This window comes from Pongo abelii, chromosome 15 (assembly GCF_028885655.2).
Source record: "Pongo abelii isolate AG06213 chromosome 15, NHGRI_mPonAbe1-v2.0_pri, whole genome shotgun sequence".
In the NCBI taxonomy this organism is placed as follows: Eukaryota; Metazoa; Chordata; class Mammalia; order Primates; family Hominidae; genus Pongo; species Pongo abelii.
In genome coordinates this window covers 62,489,648-62,511,999 of record NC_072000.2, presented here as the reverse complement: position 1 = coordinate 62,511,999, position 22,352 = coordinate 62,489,648, and the positions used below count along the sequence as shown (strand labels likewise).

Here is a 22,352-nt window from a genome sequence, read left to right as displayed (position 1 = left end):
CACTATTGTTTTCTTTTTTCTTTTATTATTTTTTTAGAGACTAGTCAAGTACAGTAGTGAGAAGGGGAGAAAAAGTGGAGTAAGTTTGGTCTGTGCTGGGTGTGGTGGCTCACACCTATAATGCTAGCACTTTGGGAGGCCCAGGCAGGTGCATCGCCAGAGCTCAGGAGTTTGAGACTAGCCTAGGCAACATGGTGAAACCCCATCTCTACTAAAATACAAAAAATTCGCTGGGCATGGTGGTGCATGCCTGTAATCCCAGCTACTCGGGAGGCTGAGGCAGGAGAATCACTTGAATCCGGGCAGCGGAGGTTGCAGTGAGCCTAGATGGCACCACTGCACTCTAGCCTGGGTAACACAGCGAGACTCTGTCTCCAGAAAAATAAAATTTAAAAAAAAGTTTGGTCTGTAATTGACTGTGAACAATCAGTTGAGATAACTTACTACCTTCAGACAAGCTGCTGTGGTTTTTAAGTTATTGATAATTTTATCCTCCAAATATTTATATAAGAATTATAACATTATTGGCCAGGTGCAGTGGCTCGCATCTGTTATCCCAGCACTTTGGGAGGCCAAGGTGGGCAGATAGCTTAAGGCCAGGAGTTCGAGACCAGCCTGGGCAACATGGCAAAATCCTGACTCTACAAAAAATACAAAAATTAGCCAGGCGTGGTGGCACACACCTGTAGTCCCAGCTACTCAGGAGGCTGAGGTGGGAGGATCTCATGAGCCCAAGGAGGTAGAGACTGCAGTGAGTCATGATCACCCCACTGCACTCCAGCCTGTGAGACAAAGTGAGACACTGTCTCAGAAAATAAAAAAAAAAAAAAAGAATTGTAACAATTATAGCACTATTGATATACACTTTGTGACTATTGATATCCCACTTTATTGAGGTATAATTGAAAAAAATTGTATATATTTACAATGTGATATTTTGATATATGTATACATTGTAAAATGATTATAGTCAAGCTATTAGCATACCCATCACCTCACATAATTATCTTTTTATGTGATGAGAACATTTAAGATCTACTCTTAAATGTCTTAGCAATTTTCAAGCATACAATTCATTATTATTAACCATAGTTACATGCTGTACAATAGATCTCTAGAATGTATTAATCCTGTCTAAGAGAAATTATACCTTTTGACCTCTATCTCCCACTTCCTCCCCACCCGCAGCCCCTGGCAACCACCATTCTACTTTCTGCTTCTATAAGTCTGACTTTTTCAGATGCCACATGTAAATGAGAATACATGATATTCATCTTTCTGTACCTGGCTTATTTCACTTAGCATAATGTCCCCAAGAGGGATTGTTAACACCACTGAAAAGAATTTTCTGAATTCTAGCTCATTTAGATTTACTTAACAAACATCACTCAGGTAGGCTAGGCACAGTGGCTCACGCCTGTAATCCCAGCTCTTTGGGAGGCCAAGGTGGGTGGATCACCTGAGGTCAGGAGTTTGAGACCAGCCTGACCAACATGGTGAACCCTGTCTCTACTAAAAATACAAAAAATTAGCCAGGTGTGATGGCGGGCACCTGTAATACCAGCTACTTGGGAGGCTGAGGCAGGAGAATCGCTTGAACCCAGGAGACGGAGGTTGCAGTGAGCACAGATCGCACCATTGCATTCCAGCCTGAGCGACAAGAGTGAAACTCAGTCTAAAGAAAGGACAGGACAGGACATGAAACAGGGAGGGAGGGAGGAAGAGAGAGAGAGAAAGAAGAAAAGAGAAAAGCAGAGCAGAGCAAGACAGAATGAAAGGAAGGTCACTCAGTTTATTAAAATGTTCACAAAATACACTATTAAGAAGCCTGAATTAGGTGGGTGTAGTGCTACATGCCTGTAATCCTAGCACTGTGGGAGGCTGAGGCGGGAAGACTGCTTGAGCCCAGGAGTTCAAGACCAGCTGGGCAACATGGCAAACCCTGTCTCTAGAAAAAAAAAAAAATTAAAAATTAAAAATTAAAAATTAAAAAAAGACCCTGAAATAAAAACAAGTCCAGCAAATAGACACATATTTGCAATAAGGCATTTAATTAAATACTAAAAGAAAAAAGAAGGCTAGCCAGTTTGCTCAATATTTGGCCTCAAAGAAAACAATGAAAGGAACCACTGACAAAACTGAAGAGTCCCTAAGAAAGTCTAAGTAAAATTGGCAGGAATACATTGCATCTCCAGCTGCTGGACTCCCCCCTTTACTTTTAAAGGCATCACAGAACTCTTAAACTTACTTCTCTTTGGTATTTCCCCATTTCTACTAAGAATAACATTTTTCTCTCAGTCTCAAAATGTTGAAGTCATCTTGACTTCTCTACTTGCTTACCTTCTCATATCCAATTGAATCATAAAGAGTTGTCAATTATTTCATCACAATTACATGAAGAGTGTCATAGAATCATAGAGCTGGGAGAAACTTACAGGACATCCATCCTAATTTCCTAATTTTATAGATGAAGAAATTGCAGTCCACAGAGGTCACAGGATATCCTAATTTCCTAATTTTACAGATGAAGAAATGGCAGTCTGGCCAGGCACGGTGGCTCACGCGTGTAATCCAAGCACTTTGGGAGGCCGAAGCAGGCGGATCACGAGGTCAGGAGATCGAGACCATCCTGGCTAACACGGTGAAACCCCGTCTCTACTAAAAATACAAAAAATTAGCCGGGCGTGGTGGCAGGCGCCTGTAGTCCCAGCTACTCGGGAGGCTCAGGCAGGAGAATAGCGTGAAACCGGGAGGCGGAGCTTGCAGTGAGCCGAGACTGCGCCACTGCACTCCAGCATGGGCAATAGAGCGAGACTCCGTCTCAAAAAAAAAAAAGAAAGAAAAAAAAGAAATGGCAGTCCACAGAGGTAACAGGATTTACTTGATCACTGTCATAGAAATAGTTATTAAGTGGCAGAGTTAGGGCCCAATTCCCAGAGGTCTTACCATGACACCAGAGCTTTTTCTCTCAGTTTGGCACATTTCCCTTCTCACTTCTCTCTCTCAACCATAAAGTTTCATCACCTATTACTAACTCTTCCATTCTTCCAGTTTCTACTTGCTTAGAAGCTTCCTACACATGTCACCATTCAAAAATCTAAAATTATTCCTTATAAACAACTGAATTTGCTAATTTCCTCTGTTTGGCTTTCCATACACAAGGCACTCCTCACTAACTACACATACCATGCCATGCCCACAAGTGACTCCACACTTTGCCTCACCCTGCTCTCTCACCCTTCTTCCACCCAACTTATTACATCTTTCTCCTCCTTTAAGGTGCAATGCAAGCACTACCTTCTTCAAGAAGCCTGTTCTTCTAGCACTTCCTCTTGATCTCTCCCTTCATTGACTACTTTTGCATTTACTACCTACCAATGGAGGCTTGCTACTCAGCCATCCCAGGGTTTAGATATCTGTATGGGACAATTTAATAATATATTGAATGTAATTAATCACTAATTCTTCCATATATGTACATATTATCTCCCCAATTAAGCTGTAAGCAACCTGGGGTTGGGAACAGTAGTGGGACTTTTTTCATACCAAATAGCAAGTAACAAAGGGTTAGGTACATAGTAAGTGCTCAATATATATATTTAACCAATTGAGGGGTAGAGTATGAAAATATAATTCAGGAATTCCTTATTTTTAAGGTTTCTGCCTGAAGTCTGAAAGTGACTTATCTTTGCCCAAGAAGAGAAACAACATTACAAGGCTAGACATAAATTTCTTAATAAGCTTTTAAATTTTACTTTTTCCAATTATTACATTAATAAATGCTCAATGTGGCAAATGTAAAGAGCTATGACATATAAATGTCAAAAAAAATGCACATAACCCTCCCATTAAGAAGCAATTATTTCATTCTAGTCTTCTTTTTTAGCCAGTTTTTCTTTATTCTTAAACCCACTGAACATCCCAATGCTATGCTGCAACTATTCTCACCAAAGCCACTAAGATTCCTGCTTGCTCAATTCAGTGTACATTTTTCAGTCCTTAGCTTCCATTACCTCAGAGCAGTATATCACACTTGGAACCTAATTCCCCTTGGCTTTGTTAACACCATACCCCCTACATCTCTGGCCAAACTTAGCAGCATTTAGAAGCTAGCTTGCTTTCTCCACATACTCCTTAAATGTTTTTTTCTCAGACTGCATCCAGCCCTAGCCATCTTTCTTTCACTATCATAACCTCATTGAATCACTTCAACTATTCCCAGAGCTTAGACTTAGACTACCACTTACATAATGATGACTTCTGCATCTTAATTTTCAGCTTGCATCCCTTTTGTGAACTCCGCCTTTTTTTTTTTTTTTTTTTTTTGAGACAGGATCTCACTGTCACCCAGGCTGGAGTGTAGTAGCACAACCATGGCTCACCGCAGCCTCAACCTCTTGGGCTCAAGCGATCCTCCTGCCTCAGCCTCTCAAGTAATGAGGAGTACAAGCACATGCCACCCCGCCTGGCTAATTTATTGTTTTTAGAGATGGGGTCTTGCTATGTTGCCCAGGCTGATCTCAAACTCCTAGGCTCAAGCCATCCTCCCAGCTTGACCTCCCAAAGTGCTGAGATTATAGGCATGAGCCACTGTCTGGCAACTTGACCTTTATATTCCATTTTCTCCTGAACACTTCTTACCCACATTTCTCACAGGAACCTCAAACCCTTACCCGTGCCCAGAATAAGTTATCCCCCACAAGGATTTCCTTTCTCAATGAGTAATACTACTCACCATGTATTTGTGAAAGCCAAAAATCTGGGATTCAACCTTAGTGCCTTCCTTACCCTCATATCTAATTAATGATTCCTGTCAATTCAATCTCCTAATCATCTTCCAAATTTGTCTCTTCCTCTCCAACTGAGTATGATTCCCATTACCATACCACCAATGCCCAGTGTATTCAGGACCAATCTAATTCACTCCTCCCTGAAAACTCCAGAGCCAATTCATTTGCTGGACTACAGTCTAGCCATCTTCTAATCCATTTCTTCATATGGCTACCAGAGTGAGTATTTTAAGAAATATATCTAATTCTTTAAAACTTTTCAATGATTTGCCATTTATCTTATATTAAAGACCAAATTCCTTTAGAGGAGTTCATAACCTAGTCCCTTGCTTATCTCTCCAGTCACACATAAGGGAGTTCTCCCCTTGTTCTAGACACTCTGATCAGATTCTTCATTCCTCTAAGGCTTTAGAGTACATTATAATATCAATTAAGGCAAGTTCTCCATCATCCCATTTTTGCTTTTGCTTTTCCAAATTTATCTTAGCTATTCCAAACTGAATGTATTCTATATGGATGTATCCTTAATTCTGTGTGTATGTATATACACACATATATAGTATAAATATATACATACAGTATACACACTGGCACATACATTTTTTTTTCTCAACAGTATGTTCTTCTAGGTAAGTGTTAGAATTACATTTCCAATTTACATCTACCACTTATTCTCAAAATAACAAAAAATTTTAAGACTGACCACAGCCAAACATATGCTAATTTTGTAATAACTTATATTTTTACAGCGCTTAGTCTTCCCATCCAAGAACATGTTGAGTCTGTTAATTTATCTTAGCCTTTGGTTATTTCCCTTGACAAAATTTCATACGTCTTCGGACAGATTCTATAGACTTCTGGTTATGAGTATTCCCCAATTTTTTTTTTGGGGTGGGGACATTGCTATTGTAATTGTTATTTCATTTTATTATTGAATAATATGCTGAGTATCTGGTCACCTTCCTGAACTTTCATTAGTGTAAAAATTTCTGAGTTAGTGGTCTCTTGGATATTCTGAATACACAATATTTTCAACAAATTATAACTTTGCCTCCTCTTTTTCAATATCCATACCTGATTTCATTTTCTTATCTAACTGCTACAACTAAGGCTTCCAAATTAAGTTTAAAAAATAATGGACATCTTGTCTTGTTCCCAATTTTACTGTTAAACAGGGTATTGACTATAGGTTTCCAATAAACATTGTCCTTCATGCTAAGAATGTATCATTCTGGCTGGGCACGATGGGTCAAGCCTGTAATCCCAGCACTTTAGAAGGCCAAGGTGGGCAGATCGCCTAAGGTCAGGAGTTTGAGACCAGCCTGGCCAACATGGCGAAACCCCGTCTCTACTAAAAATACAAAAAATCAGCCGGGCGTGGTGGCACATGCCTGTAATCCCAGTTACTCAGGAGGCTGAGGCAGGAGAATCACTTGAACTCGGAAGGTGGAGGTTGCAGTGAGCCAAGATCACACCATTGCACTCCAGCCTGGGTGACAAGAGTGAAACTCTGTCTTAAAAAAACAAAAAAAGAATGTATCATTCTATTCTTAAAGAAGTTTGTGGGTATTAATATGTGTGTGTGTGGTGACTGAGTATAAAATGGGTATGGAAGGGAGGCATAGGGAGAGATTTGTTAAAGGATACAAAATTACAGCTACATAAGAGAAATAAGTCAGGAATATGTTACAGCTAGATAGGAGGAATGACTATAGTAGGATGAGTATAGTTAACAATGTGTTACATGGTTTCAAATAGCTAAAAGGAGGATATTGAAGGTTCCTAACACAAAGAAATGATAAATGTTTCAGATGATGGATATGCTAATTACCATGATCTGGTCACTATACATTATAAGTACAACACTATGTACCCTACAAATATGTACAATTATTTGTCAATTTAAAAAATAAAAAAATTAAGAAGATATCGGCATAAAATGTCATTAAATGTGACTGTAGTGCTTGTCACATATATTTTCTTATTTGATCAAATGATATAAATATTTTAATAGATCATGAATTATTATAGTAGCGCAATGGTTAAGAGCACTGTCTCTGGAGAGAGACTGCCTGGGTGACTTAAACCCTTCTATTCCTTAAGCTTGAAACATTATTAGACATGCTAGGCTTTTGTAAAGATCAAGTAGTATGTAAGAAGTGCAGCCAGGTATGTTGGCTCATGCCTGTAATTCAAGCACTTTCAAAGACTGAGGCGGGAGGACTTCTTGTGCCCAGGAGTTTGACCAGCCTGGGCAATATAGTGAGACCCTATATCTACAAAAAGTAAAAAAGTTAGCTGGATGTGGTGGCACATGCCTGTAGTCCCAGCTACTCTGGGGTGGGGTTAGGGGGACCTCAGGTCATAGGATTACTTGAGCCTGGGAGGTCAAGGCTGCAGTGAGCCGTGAACCTACCCATGAACTTCAGCCTGGGTAACAGACCGAGATCCTGTCTCAGCAAAATAAAAAACAAAAAGTAAAACAAAAATAAAGAAGTGCAGAGGACAGTGGCTGGTGCATAAGTGTTACATCAGAATTTGCTATTACCGTTTTTAAAACATTGCTGCATTCCAATCATTGTGTATTAATCTTTTAACATATAAGATATAATTTACTCACAACTTATTTATAATAATAATATATCAATACAATTGTATCTTTTTCTGTAACTATTAGAATAGTATTAGATTTAATTATTTTATTTCAAGAACTAGGTTTGTTTAAATTACAATAGCATGATGAAAATATCTCTGATGAAACTAATTGTTAGGTGTTGATACTTGGGCTAGATTAGCATCATAAAATGACATGAGGGGCATTCTTTGCTTTTCATTGCTCTGGAGCAGAATATATAGCATAATCATAATCTGTTTCTTAAAATTTTTCAAGAACTCAAACAAAATCATGACTGCTTTTGGAGATTGCTCTTTGAAGGCTTTTTTTCATTTATTTCCCAGTAACTGGCCTATTAAGATTGCTCTTTGAAGGCTTTTTTTCATTTATTTCCCAGTACCTGGCCTATTAAGATCTTCTTGGTTATATGGTTATTTTTGGTGAGTTATTTCTTTCATCTAGATTTCTTAATTTGTAGCATTCAAGTACACAGTATTCTTAATACACAGTATTCTTAATACCTTCTAAGTCTATCATTATGTCCTCTTTTTACTTCTAACATGCATTCTCTCACCAGTTTTCTGACTTAGACTTGTCCAAGATTTGCTTATTACACTGACATACTTCTATAACTAGTTGAAAACATTCTACTGTGTTTATGTTTTCTTTTATCTGGTATACTTGATTTCTTCTGCTTTCCCTGCTTTTTTTCCTATCATTCAGCATCTGTCTGTCTGTCTGTCTCCCTATTTTTCTGATGAGACGGGGTCTCATTCTGTCACCCAGGCTGGAGTGCAGTGGCATGAACATGGCTCATAGCAGCCTCAAACTCCTAGGCCCGAGTGATCCTTCCACCTCAGCCTCCCAAGTACCTGAGACTACAGGCACACACCACCATATCCGGCTAATTTTTAAAAACTCACTATATTGCCCAGACTTGTCTCAAACTCTTGGGCTCAAGTGATCCTCCTGTCTTGGACTCCCAAAGTGCTAGGACTACAGGCATGAGCCACCATGCCCAGCTTCCTTCAGCTTTTATAAGAAATTATTTTCCTGTTAAATTTCTAAAACTGTTTAGACTCTTTGTCCTCAAATTTCCATATGCTGTAATTTGATACAAAAAGGTGGTGTATTAACAGATCAATCCTAATTTCACAATAAGAGATATAATCAGATATCTATGTATCCCGATGTATTACACAGGAAGTATATAGTATCACCTATCAAGCATTCTTGCCACTTGACAGAAATTCAAGGTTGAAAGAAACATGTTAAAGACAACAAACGGATACATTCAGCAAAATCCAGAAGGTAGAAAATTTCTTAAGACAAACAAATTATAAGAAAAACAAAATAAGGGTAAATCTGTAGATTAAAACAAACTGAAGGCTGATCATGGTGGCTCACACCTGTAATCCCAGCACTTTGGGAGACCGAGGTGGGCGGATCACCTGAGGTCAGGAGTTTGAGACCAGCCTAACCAACATGGTAAAACCTCATCTCTACTAAAAATACAAATAATAGCCAGGCATGGTAGTGCATGCCTGTAATCCCAGCTACTCAGGAGGCTGAGGCAGAATTGTTTGAACCCAGGAGGTGGAGGTTGCAGTCCAGCCTAGGCAACAGAGCGAGATCCTGTCTTAAAAAAAACAAAAACAAAAACAAACTTAAGAGACATATCATTCAAATGTAAAATGTGGCTCTTCCTTAGATTCTAATGCAAAATTAAATTAACCACAGGGCGCAGTGGCTCACGCCTGTAACCCCAGCACTTTGCGGGGCCGAAGCAGGTAGATCACCTGAGGCCAGGAGTTCAAGACCAACCTGGCCAACATAGTGAAACCCCATCTCTACAAATATACAAAAATTAGCTGGGCATGATGGCAGGTGCCTGTAATCTCAGCTACTTGGAAGGCTGAGGCAGGAGACTGCTTGAACCTGGGAGGCAGAGGTTGCAGTGAGCCGAGATTGTGCCACTGCACTCCAGCCTGGGCGATGCGAGACTCCATCTCTAAATAAATAAATAAATAAAAGAAAAGAAAATGGGGAGTCTATAAAATTGGGATAGTAATGAAATCTATTTTATAGGTGTGTTAAATGAGTTAATACTACAGCCCTTCCATAATAACTGCTAACTGCTACTGAGTATTTTATATGTGTCTAGCAAGATGAGAAATGCTTTATACATATCACACAATATATATTTCACATAGTGAAAAGAAGGTTTTTCATATGTCCAAAGTACAAATGAAGCTGATTTTAAACATAAGAAATGGTCCAATTATTTTCTGTAAATGAAACTTACTTTTGCTTTAAAACTGTTCTTAGAGCATCTTTCTGTCCCATTGTATACTGAGAAATGAAGATGTCATTTGCTGCAAAATCAGACACAAAAATATATATTAAATTCCTGAATATTTATTAAACTTTAATAAGCTACTAAAAAAATCTTTTTTAACTAAAAGAATGTTTAGGAACTCAGCCATAGCATTCCACAATCGAAAAGGACAAGGAACAAATTAAGTGATTAAGCAATAATATAATCCTCATAATCCCAAACCCACAGCCAACATCATATTGAACGGGCAAAAGTTGAACACATTCCCCCTAAGAACTAGAACAAGACAAGGATGCCCACTCTCACCACTCTTCTCAACACAGTAGTGGAAGTCCCAGCCAGAGCAATCAGACAGAGAAAGAAAGAAAAGTCATCCAAAAAGTAAAAGAGGAAGTCCAATTATCTCTGTTCACTGATGACATGGTCCTATACCTAGAAAACCCTGAAGATTTCTCCAAAATGCCCCTAGATCTGATAAATGACTTAAGTAAAGTTTCAGGATACAAAATCAATATACAAAAATCAGTAGCGTTTCTATACACTAATAACGTTCAAGCTGAGAATGAAATCAAGAACTCAATGCCATTTACAATAGCGGCACACAAAAAATAAAATTCCTAGGAATACATTAATCAAGAAGGCGAAAGATCTCTACAAGGAGAACTACAAAACACTGATGAAAAAAATCACTGATGACACAAATAAGTGGAAAACATTCCATGCTCATGGATTAGAAAAATCAATATCGTTAAAATGACCATACTGCCCAAAGCCACCTACAGATTCAATGCAATTCCTATTGAATTACCAACATCATTTTTCACAGAATTAAAAAAAACTATTTTAAAATTCATATGGAGCCAGACACGGTGGCTCACGCCTGTAATCCCAGCACTTTAGGAGGCTGAGGTAGGCAGATCACTTGAGGTCAGGAGTTTGAGACCAGTCTGATCAAGATGGTGAAACCCCGTCTCTACAAAAAAAAAAATAGAAAAATTAGCTGGGTGTGGTGGTGTGCACCTGTAATCCCAGCTACTCAGGAGGCTGAGGCAGGAGAACTGCTTGAACCCGGGAGCCGGAGGTTGCAGTGAGCCAAGATCACGCCACTGCACCCCAGCCTGGAGAACAGAGGGAGACTCCGTCTCAAAAAAAAAAAATCTATAAACATATCTAATACTAAACCTCTGCAATAGGTTGGTAATAACAAGATAACCTTCACCATTGCAAACCTTATTCTGGATTTTATAGCTTCTAGTAATAGCTTAATTTGGGAAGAAAAACTAATTTAAAATGAAAATAATAAAAACTATAAGACTATGTAATAAACGTTTAAAAATAAATTCTACCCTTAAGAAGAAAATTCTGACACATACTACAACATGGATGAACCTTTAAAACATTATGCTAAGTGAAATAAGCCAGTCACAAAAGGTCAAATACTATATGATTCTACTTATATAATGTACCTAGGGTAGTCAAATTCATAGAGACAAGAAGTAGGATGCCCAGGGCTGAGGGGACGAAAAATGAGCAGTTAATGTTTAATGGGTAGAGTCGGGAGAGATGACAAAGCTCTGGATATGAAAGGTGATGATGATTGTACAACAATGTGAATGTACTTACTGTCACAGAACTGTACATTTTAAAGTGGTAAACTTTATGTTATGTATATGTTGTCACAATAAAAAAAAAATCAATATTATTCTTTTACCTTTTTGTTTGTTGTTCTCTTCTATTTTATCCAAAGGCAACACTTGCACTGCAACGTCTTTAGAAAAATCCTTTGGGATATGAAAGGAAGAAATAGGCTAAATAAACTTCATGATTTATTATTTATCAAGAACCACTTACTAGCTATGTGACTACTGTGTTCTGGGAGGGCAGGACTGTGTATTTCATATTCTTCATTTCCATCACCACGCAATGCTGATGTATCTTAAAGCTACTCAAAGATTTGTTGAATGAGTGAGTAATACACTATCAGACAAGTGAATGAATGAGTAAATGAACCAGCAAGCAAATGTAGCACTGAGGTTCAGACTCAAACCAGTTTGCCACTTGTAGCAGAGCAAGTCATTTAACATCTCAGTTGCTTCAGTGAAATGTGAAAATCTGACTCATTGTGAGTCAAACGGAATAGATAAGGATGGCACAACATCACAAAGATCACCCATTTATTCTCAATTATACAATAACAGTGTATCCATACATTTGAGAAATTTAGATATCATTAAATAAGGCCTGCCTAAAAAAAAAAAAGACAAAACAACAACAACAAAAAAACACTCCAAAGTCTAGGCATTTACTTAGGGATCAAGTACAGCACATAATTATACATTTTATTGTGAGCTTTTGACAAAATTGTCATATAGTCTCAATTGAATTATCAGTTTGCCAGCTTCAATTTTCAAAATAGCATATTGTGAAACTCTCATTATACAGACTTATTAAACTGACAATACATAGGTCAACACTATGATCAGCCGTCAAAGTCTGATTAGATCTCATAACCAAAACATTGTATTTATCAAATACTTTCGGCATTATAAAGTTAAGATGATAACTTCAAGTTATTCTTAAAGAACCTCCCTTCTAAGAAAACCAAAACCATTCTCACAAGTGTTAGAATGACATGCAAGCACACCTCACATTAAAGAAAAATTGTACTGTTAGTTGTTCCTTTTCTTTTACCTAAGAATATGTTAAGTCTCTGGGCAAGAACACCTTTTCCCTGAATAGTAAGAGAGTTTCTTTTCAGTTATCATATCTCTTTCAGCGGCCATTATCTTACTAATGGGTATTTTTGATTCTAGGGAAGGCCTTTTGTTTAATGTCTCTAACACCATTCAAAGTCACAATTGTAGTATATAAAACATTTGTTTTGGTAAGTGATATTTAAATAAAAACAAGGCATGCTGCTAATCAAACATAATTTAAGAATGCATTATTTGACAATACTGAAAATTTTAATGTGAGCATAATTAAGAATCCTTTTGCTTACACTTTCTGACACCATGGGATTTTCTAATAGAGGCTGGTGACAATTTCTAGCAGAAGTTAAGTCTGATGAACCTAGCAAAACAAAGGAATAGATTTTAGTGATTTTAAAATCAGATCCTTAGCTTTAGAAACTGTATAGGCATGATTCAAGATCTATAAACTCCATATAATGCAAAAGTTGGAAAGACAATTTACATGCAAAAAAAGTTAAGAAAATGTATTTAAACATATCTGAATGAAGGCTTTTATAGTTGATATTTGGGAAAATAAGGTTCGGTACTGACAATAAAGTGAGATAAGCATGAAACATTTTAAAATATAACCATACACGATTGGATGTGGACAAACTATGGGTAGAAATATGTATACGACGTAAAGGTCTAATTAACAGCAGGACTATTTGAGTGTCACCGCTGTATCCCCCAAAGAGCAGCATTATAAAAGCATTTTGCTGTTTTTGCTCACATATTCATTAATTTAATCCTCACAATTAGCAGCGAAGTGGGTAAAGCATATGTTATCCTTATTTTCACTGAGCTCTAGACAGATTAAGTGAATTGGAATATAGAAGCCATCAACTGGCAGAACTCCCTCTTTTCCCACTATGAACAGAAAGTAGTGCATTAGGTAAAAAGCACTACTTGGGGGAAAACTATAAAAAACACTACGCGGGGGAAAATAAAGCACATTATACAAGTTAAGTGTATCCACCATAGATATAAACAAAAACAATATGCAAAAGTCAATGCCAAAAAAAAAAAAAAAGCACAACAGGAGACGTTAAAGTTTCATTCATTCCATCTATTCAAACATTTTATAGGCTTCCTGGCCATTTTCCCGGGAAACAGGGTCAGTTTTCAAACATCTGTACAAACTAGACTTATATCTTACGTTTGGGAATTTAAACAAATAAGGACTAAAGATTTACTAAACTAAAACTGATTGAAAAACTACATGGAATCACATACCACGTGATGTTCCATTCAAGCTAGTCCCCGTTCCAACAGGAAGACGTTTATTTGCAGACAACGCCGGAGGAACACAGGGCAACTCATCTTTCAGCAAAACCAAATGATCTCCATGATTTTGAGAAACTACCTCACGAAGTCTCTTCGCTGGCATCTTAATCCTTTTTTTCTTCTCCAAGCTGACCTCAGAGCCTTTCATATTGTTGGTCACAAAACAAGTCCCACACTTATGGAAGGAAAAACTTTCTCTGTGTCCTTAAGACTTCAGAACAAAATTTTCACCTCTTTGCAAAGAACTGTTTTTAAAATGTCGAACATCCACAAAGCTGAAAATCTAAATTCTGATATTGAATCCAGGATTAGAGCTGACTATAAAATCATATTTACCCGTTAATCCCACTCAGTCTATTAATACACCACGCCAAAATGTGAAAGTGGGGATGACAAGAGAATGGCCACAGGAGCAACAATAACCATAACAGTGCACTCCCCAACCCCAGAGCTGGTAGGGCAAAACCAAACACATGTAGAGGCGGGCTTAAAATTTGTTGAGATGAGGCAGTCAAGCAGATAAAACCGAAATGCTATTTTTTAAATAATGACCCACATAAGAAGCGTAATAGCTTTCTTCAGCCACAGAGTCTTACACACCCCTCCAGATGCAATCGGCGGAAACATAAATTCACCCCTACGTGTCTCCAGAACGCCCGAGACCCGCGCCGTCTCGGGTGTAATCTGACAACAGCGTCAGTTGCCCGCGGGTCAACACCCAGTTCCCTTCAAACCCGCCCTCGAGACACAACACGCATGCGCGCCAAGAAACTCACCCAAAACATCCAACCAGAAAGCTAAGCGCTCTCTGGTGCTCTTCCATTCCTCTCCGGGTGGAAACACACTCCGGACATTACGGGGGTGTATTTATTTATTTATTTATTTATTTATTTATTTATTTATTTATTTATTGTAGCACATTGCCGCACAAGACCGCTCTACAGTCTCATCCAACACTTGAAGAGCTCCCGACTTATAATACTACTTGTGTTTACCAGGTACTGTTTACACTGTTTCGCTTCCGAAGACCGTTAGGGACGCGGGATTAGGTAAATTAGGCTTCCAAAAAGTTTCGACAGATTCGGGACATTATTGGAGAGGAAGTCGGGAATAGAAAGCGTCGTCTAAGCAGACAATAACAGAGGTTAATCCTTAGGAGATTTTAGAATTCGCTGATGGTACCTGCTTTTTCTTCTCGATTTCCTCGCGTTATAACGAATCGGCGTCTAAGGGTTTAAGTGTCACTTGACATCACTGCTCCCACGTGTTCTTTCCCATCTGGCGGCCGCGGCTCCTGTCCTGACCCTGACTCTCCCTCCCGAGGCTCAGCCGTCCCCCAACACCCCCCAGCCTTGTACTGATGTTGGATGCGAGAGCCTGTGCTTAAGTATGGTGTCTGTTCTCTGCCGTGAGAATCCGGGGTTCCCGGACGGGGGGTGGCAGGCTATGCTCCAGGAAAGTGGCGGGGTCTCCCGAGGAGGCCGCCGCACGTACTTGGGGCAGTGGGGGGTGCGAAGCGGGATAGCGCTTCGCCGGGTCGGGTGCAGACCTTCCTGGGGATGATGTCACCTGGGCGAGGGTAGGAACTTTAGGCCCTGAGCCACCCCCAACCCGGATCTGGGGAGTCGGGGGTCTTGTTTTGGGACATTGAATTAGACTATAAGGTATTTACGCTGTGACCTTGAGCTGCCCGGCGGAAGATCCTCCTTTAAATGAAAGTCGTCTTTAGACATAATACCAGGTCTGACACCCCTTTCCTGATCTGCTCATTTCCCAGGATGCGCTACTTAGAGCTTTCTCTTTACGCCTTACTGGAGGCTTTAGAATAATCAAAGCAGAAAATGTAATCCGATCTAAAAGCTAAATAACTAATTTTATTTCTTTTACATCTTGGCAGTCTACTTTCATAGAAGTCTAGACTTAAAATGGACTTTAAAGTCCGAGCGCGGTGGCTCACGCCTGTAATCCCAGCACTTTGGGAGGCCAAGGCGGGCGGATCACGAGATCAGGAGTTCGAGACCAGCCTGGCCAGCAAGGTGAAACCCCGTCTCTACTGAAAATACAAAAAATTAACTGGGCATGGTGGCACGCGCCTGTAGTGCCAGCTACTCAGGAGGCTGAGGCAAGAGAATTGCTTGAACCCGGCAGGTGGAGGTTGCAGTGAGCCGAGATTGCGCCATTGCGCTCCAGCCTGAGTGACAGATGAAGACTCTGTCTAAAAAAAAAAAAAAAAGACTTTAAGGGCTCGGCGTTAAAGACCCTTTTAATTATTATTTTTTTGCAACTTGCTGAGTTTCTCTAATGAGTTTTGTGTTTGTTTTTTTTTTTTTTTTGAAACAAAGTCTCGCTCTGTCGCACAGGCTGGAGTGCACTGAGACGATCTTGGCTCACTGCAACCTCCGCCTCCCAGGTTTAAGCGATTCTTCTGCTGCCTCAGGCCTCCTGAGTAGCTGGGATTACAGGCGCCCACCACCACGTCCAGCTAATGTTTTTGTATTTTTATTAGAGACGGGGTTTCACCATGTTAGCCAGGTTGGTCTTGAACTCCTGACTTGATCCACCCGCCTCGGCCTCCCAAAGTGCTAGTATTACAGGTGTGAGCCACCGCACGTGGCCATTATTTTTTATTTTAGTTACATTTTCTCTTCGTAATTGGGCTCATAGGTGGTACCTGTTTGTTCACGATTTATTGTATATTATGAGTGTACTGAAAGAACTACAATGTCAGAGTTGCCAGAGACCTTGGAGATAGTTTAACTCTTACTTTCTGGGTGAAACTTATGTGAAAGAAACAGTGACCTAAGATCTGAGTGTAGGCACTCCGAATTATTAAAATGACCAATAACTTAATTTGGATCTTACAGCTCTTTGTCATTACTCTTTAGTTCCTTTTTCTTTTTTTTTTTTTTCCCAGAGACAGGGCCTTGCTCTGTCATGATCATAGCTCCCTGCAGCCTTCAACTCCTGAGCTCAGGTAATCCTCCTGTCTCAGCCTCCTGAGTAGCTAGGACTACAAGCACGCTAATTTTTTACTTTTTTGTAGAAACTAGGTCTTGCCTTATTGCCCAGGCTTATTTTCTTTTTTACTTTCTTTCTTTTTTTTTTTTTTTTTTTTGAGATGGATCTTTGCTCTGTCGCAAAGGCTGGAGTACAGTGGCATGATCTCAGCTCACTGCAACCTCTGCCTCCTGGGTTCAAGTGATTCTCCTGCCTCAGCCTCCCAAATAGCTGGGATTACAGGCACCCACCACTCTGCCCAGCTAATTTTTGTGTTAGTAAAGATGGGGTTTCACCATGTTGGCCATGTTGGCCAGGCTGATCTGGAACTCCTGACCGCACGTGATCTGCCCACCTCAGCCTCCCCAAAGTGCTGGGATTACAGGCGTGAACCATTGCGCCTGGCCTTATTTTTTTACCCTAAATCAGCCCTCTCAACCCCTTTTCTTTATGACTGACACTTTTGAAGACACCAGCCAGGTTGTCTTACAAATTGTTCCATGTTGTAGATTTTCCTAATTATTCCCTCATGATTGGAGCCATATCAAACTTTGGCCAGAATACCACATAGGTGATGCTGTCTTACTGTATCCCACCAAGAAACACCTAATGTTGGCACCCATGTTTGTGATGCTAGGTTTTATGACTTAGCTTATACGTTTTTTCTTTGAGACAGGGTCTCTTTCTGTCACCCAGGCAAGAAAGCAGTGGTGTGATCATGGCTCACTGCAGCCTCAAGCTCCTGGGCTCAAGTGATCCTCCTGCCTCAGCCTCCTGAGTAGCTGGGACTACAGGTGCACACCACCATGCCAGCTCATTTGTATTTTTTGTAGAGATGGGGTTTTGTCATGTTGCCCAGGCTGTTGTAGAACTTTTGGGCTCAAGCTATCCACCCACCTCAGCCTCCCAAAATGCTGGGATTGAGCCACTGCACCTGGTGAGTCACTTAGCTTATAACATATATTTGGCTATTTGGAAAATATTTTTAGATAGATGATATATGTCATAATAGCTTATAAGACACTTTATAGGTCTTAAGTAGGTCATTTTATAGGTGCAATGGGGAAAATACTGGATTTTGAAGTCCAGAGACCTTAGTTAGGCTCCAGCTGTCCAGTTACTATCTGTATAAGTGACCTCATGTAAGTTTCTTAAGATTTCTGAACCATCCCTCCCAGAATTAATAGGAAAATCATAAGGGAAGTGTAATGTATACTTATACCTGGATAAATAAGGACAGCATGACATTAAGTATTTTTTTTTTTAATAGTAACACATATGCCAAAGAATTGTAACCTCAGAATAGAGGAAACTAATTTCACTTACTGAAAAGGAAGAAACTTTAAAAAAATAAATGATTAGCCAATAGAAGTTTACATTTCATTGAAAAGACTATTAGAACTTGAAGGGGACTTAGTAATCATATTACCTCATTTTTCAGGTAAGAATCAGGCCTTACTGGAGACATTCAAGCAAAGGTTGGACAACTACTTTTCCAGAACAGAAAGGAAACTCATGCATCAGAAAAGGTTAGAGCTTGATGACTGATAAGATCTCCCTTTATTCTTAAGTTCCCTGGTTCTATGATATATTTTGTTTGCCACAAGAATAACAGCATCATTGTAATCATTCCCAAGATCTAAGCCAGTGATTCTAGAATTCGCTTATTTCTTCTCTCCCTCTCCAGGTTTCAGGGATATAATCAGAAGGTAACCCCTGATGGGTCTTTGCCGCAGCAACATAAATTTGCTGTAATATCTGGAAACTAGGATCAAATAAAAGAACAACCACATTACTGCTACCTGTTCTCACCATCAGGTGGTTTATGTGGCTGGTGGAATTTGTCAGTCTAAGCTTACTATTAAATAACTGCAAAGTGAATAGTGAAAGACTTACAAGACCTCAAATTAGCAAGTAACTCTGAAAATCATTTATTTACTTAGTCATCTCCAGTATTTTCTCTGAACCAGTTGCCTACAATTATGTATACCATAATCTTTTTTTTTTTTTTTTTTGGAGACAAAGTCTCGCTCTGTCACCCAGGCTGGAATGCAGTAGCACAATCTCAGCTCACTGCAGCCTCTGCCTCCCAGGTTCAAGCAGTTCTGCCTCAGCCTCCCGAGTAGCTGCGATTATAGGTATGTGCCACCATGCTCGGCTAATTTTTGTATTTTTAGTAGAGACGGGGTTTCACCATGTTGGCCAGGCTGGTCTTGAACTCCTGACCTCAAACGGTCCACCTGCCTTGGCCTCCCAATGTGCTGGGATTACAGGTGTGAGCCACTGTGCCTGGCCTATACCGTAATCTTGATAGATACTGGTGACTACCAAGGATAGCTTTAGAGATTTAAGCAGACTTAAGAAAACTTCTGATTGTTAGCTCTTGAGTTCAACTGTACATCTGGAAAAAATATATTAAAAAAAAAAAAATACGAAATTGGTCTGGGCGCGGTGGCTCACGCCTGCAATCCCAGCACTTTGGGAGGCTGAGGCGGGTGGATTACCTGAGGTCGGGAGTTCAAGTCCAACCTGGCCAACATGGTGAAACCCTGTCTATACTAAACAAAAATTAGCCAGGTGTGGTAGTGCATGCCTGTAATCCCAGCTACTCAGGGGGCTGAGGCACAAAATCACTTGAACCCAGGAGGCGGAAGATGTAGTGAGCTGAAATTGCACCACTGCACTCCAGCCTGGGTCTCAGAGTAAGATGCTGTCTCAAAAATAAATAAATAAATAAATAAATAAATCTCAAAAATAAGTAAATAAAATACACAATTGAGTGATTCTAAAGAAAATAAATCATAATGTTAACATAGTGGTCTGTGAACGGTAGAACTATTTATCTTTTGTTTTTCAAATTCTCAATAAATATATTACTTTTATAGTATGATAAACTATTTCACTGAAAAGAGGAAACATGCACTGTTTAAGTAACGTATATTAATACATTAATGAATAAAGAAGATTCATACCAACAGCACTTGGGGCATTCCTCATATATGTCTTTTCAGATTTTTCAGTAACAACCATCATTTGTCACCAAGAGATATATAATAAGGACAAGATGTGTGTAGAGGCAGCACAGGGTACCAGTATGATACTTAGAGAACATTTAAAGATTTCATACTTTCGACTGGGCACAGTGGCTCATGCCTGTAATCCCAGCACTTTGGGAGGCTGAGGCAGGAGGATCACCTGAGGTCAGGAGTTCAAGACCAGCCTCACCAACATGGAGAAACCCCCGTCTCTACTAAAAATACAAAATTAGTTGGGCGTGGTGGCGCATGCCTGTAATCCCAACTGCTTGGGAGGCTTAGGCAGGAGAATCGCTTGAACCTGGGAGGTGGAGATTGTGGTGAGCTGAGATGGTGCCATTGCACTCCAGCCTGGGCAACAAGAGCGAAAACTCCGTCTCAAAAAAAAAAAAAAAGATTTCATACTTTCTGTCTCTCTGACCTCTGGTTGATAAGTCAATAAATAAGAATTTTAACCCAAAGAAATACAAGGATGGAAATTTAAAAAAAAAAGAACAATAGATTTTGGCATTATAGGAAGGAAATCAGATCTGTGTTCTTTTTTGATGTGAACTGTAGAAAGTCCAGTTTGCTGGGTGTCCTCCTGAGGTGCAGTGAGTGTACTGTCCTAATTCGACAATTCAAAAGGCTCAGGTCTAGTAGATGACCTTTTGAACTTTCGGCTAGGAGCCTATTGGTAAACCAAGTTCCTTAATGTATATTTTATTACCCTTGTATTTTTTTTCAAGTTCTCACAAAACAGTGATTTCATTTAATACTTCTTTAGAAGTTGTTTTACCAGTTCTTAGATCTTTTCAGACTGTTTTCTGAGTGGGAATCCAGAAGAACTCTAGCTTGGAATGCTTGCTAACAGTATCTACCACCTGCATGTTGTTCTTTGGCAGGTACCAGAAAGTTATACAATAACATTTTTTTTCTTTATTATTAAACTTTTTATTTTGAGGTTAGTGTAGATTGAAATACACTTCCAACAATTAATACAAAGGTCCCCTGTGTCCTTTACCCAGTTTTCCACAATGGTAACATCTTACAAAACTGGAGTACAATGTCACATCCAGGATACTAATATTGATACAATCAAGATACAGAATATTTCTATTACAAAGGTCTTGTGTTGCCTTCTTATAGCAACACCTACTTTCTTCCTTCTTCCTACTCCTTCCCTCATCCATTCCTTAACCCTTAGCAACCATGTGTTCTTCATTTCTGTTAATCTGTTATTTCAAGAATGTTGTATAAGTGGAATTATACAGTATGTAACTTTTTAGGATTGGCTTTTTTCCTCAGCAGAATTCTCCAGGCTTTTGCAAGTATCAATACCTCATCCTTTTTATTGCTGAATAGTATTACAGGTATAGATGTACCAATTTGTTTAACCATTCACCCACTGAAGAACATTTGGGTTTTCAGTTTTTTATTATTAAGAATAGAGTTTCTATAAAGATTCACATATAGGATTTCCTGTGAACACAAGTTTTCATTTCTCTAGGACAGATGCCCAGGAATGCAATTGCAGGGTTATATGGGAGATGAATGTATAACTTCTTTAGAAACTGCCAAACTGTTTACATTCCCAACAGGAATATGTAAGTGATTCAGTTTTTCCATGTCCTCACTAGCATTTGGTATTGCCACTGTTTTTTTTTTGTTTTGTTTTGTTTTTATGTTAGCCATTCTGATAGGTATGTAGCTTGTTTTGTTTTGTTTTTTGTTTTTTGTTTTTTTTTGAGATGGATTTTCGCTCTTGTCACCCACGTTGGAGTGCAGTGGCGTGATCCCGGCTCACTGCAACCTCCACCTCCTGGGTTCAAGCAATTCTCTTGCCTCAGCCTCCCGAGTAGCTGGGACCACAGGCATGCACCACCATGCCTGGCTAACCTGTATTTTTAGTAGAGATGGGGTTTCACCACGTTGGCCAGGCTGGTCTCAAACTCCTGACCTCAGGTGATCCGCCCGCCTCAGCCTCCGAAAGTGCTGGGATTACAGGCGTGAGCCCCCCGCCCAGCAGCTTGTTTTGGTTTTAATTTGCATTTCCCTAATGGCTAATGATGTTGAACATCTTTTCATGTATTTATTAGCCATATGTATTTCCTTTTTGCTGAAATACCTTCTTATGGCTCTTGCTTGTTTTCTAATTGGATTGTTTGTGTTTTTACTGCTGGGGTTTGAGAGTTCTTTATATCTTCTGCTTATTAGTTCTTTGTCAGTTATGTAGTTTGCAGATATTTCCTCCTGGTCTGTAGCTTTTCATCCTCTCAATGTTCTTTCATAAAGCAAAAGTTTTTAATTTTTTAATTTCATTTTTAATTTTCATGAAGTCTAATTTATTAATTTTTCCTCTTATAGATTGTGTTTTTGATGTGAAATATAAGAACTCTTTGCCTAGCCCTAAAGCCAGATTTTCTAATATTTTTCTAAAAGTTTTAGTAGTTGGCCAATCATGGTGGCTTATGCCTGTAATCCCAGCCCTGTGGGAGGTGGAGATGGAAGGGCTGCTTAAGCCCAGGAGTTGAGACCAGCCTGGGCAACATGGTGAGACCCTGTGTTTATTAAAAATAA

The 22,352-nt window shown here is 39.4% G+C and overlaps 2 protein-coding genes across 22 annotated transcripts in view; one reads left to right on the top strand and one right to left on the bottom strand.

The window, feature by feature from the left end:
• The window catches only part of KIAA0586 (KIAA0586 ortholog), a 126,708-nt gene extending 112,205 nt beyond the window's left edge, over positions 1–14,503 (bottom strand). For 11 of the 15 annotated variants that reach the window (XR_008513297.2, XR_008513296.2, XM_054530677.2 and 8 more), the window contains exons 1-4: positions 13,711–14,503; positions 12,744–12,814; positions 11,454–11,523; positions 9,710–9,779 (exon numbers count right to left, since the gene is read on the bottom strand). Coding sequence is in view for 11 of the 15 variants with exons in the window: in XM_054530677.2 (XP_054386652.2) it covers positions 9,710–9,779; positions 11,454–11,523; positions 12,744–12,814; positions 13,711–13,909 (410 nt within the window). In the remaining 4 variants the exon portion in view is untranslated. Of the gene's footprint in view, positions 1–1,857; positions 1,949–2,248; positions 2,627–9,709; positions 9,780–11,453; positions 11,524–12,743; positions 12,815–13,710 lie in introns of those variants that run through there. The other 4 variants (XM_054530683.2, XM_054530684.2, XM_054530685.2 and 1 more) reach the window with 4 other exon arrangements.
• Positions 14,504–14,555: 52 nt separating this feature from the next.
• The window catches only part of TIMM9 (translocase of inner mitochondrial membrane 9), a 19,121-nt gene continuing 11,324 nt past the window's right edge, over positions 14,556–22,352 (top strand). For 2 of the 7 annotated variants that reach the window (XM_024231967.3, XM_054530690.2), the window contains exons 1-2: positions 14,959–15,148; positions 18,200–18,287. The gene's annotated coding sequence lies outside the window, so the exon portion shown is untranslated. Of the gene's footprint in view, positions 14,760–14,958; positions 15,149–16,675; positions 16,736–16,940; positions 17,696–18,199; positions 18,288–18,777; positions 18,897–22,352 lie in introns of those variants that run through there. The other 5 variants (XM_063715882.1, XM_063715883.1, XM_024231968.3 and 2 more) reach the window with 5 other exon arrangements.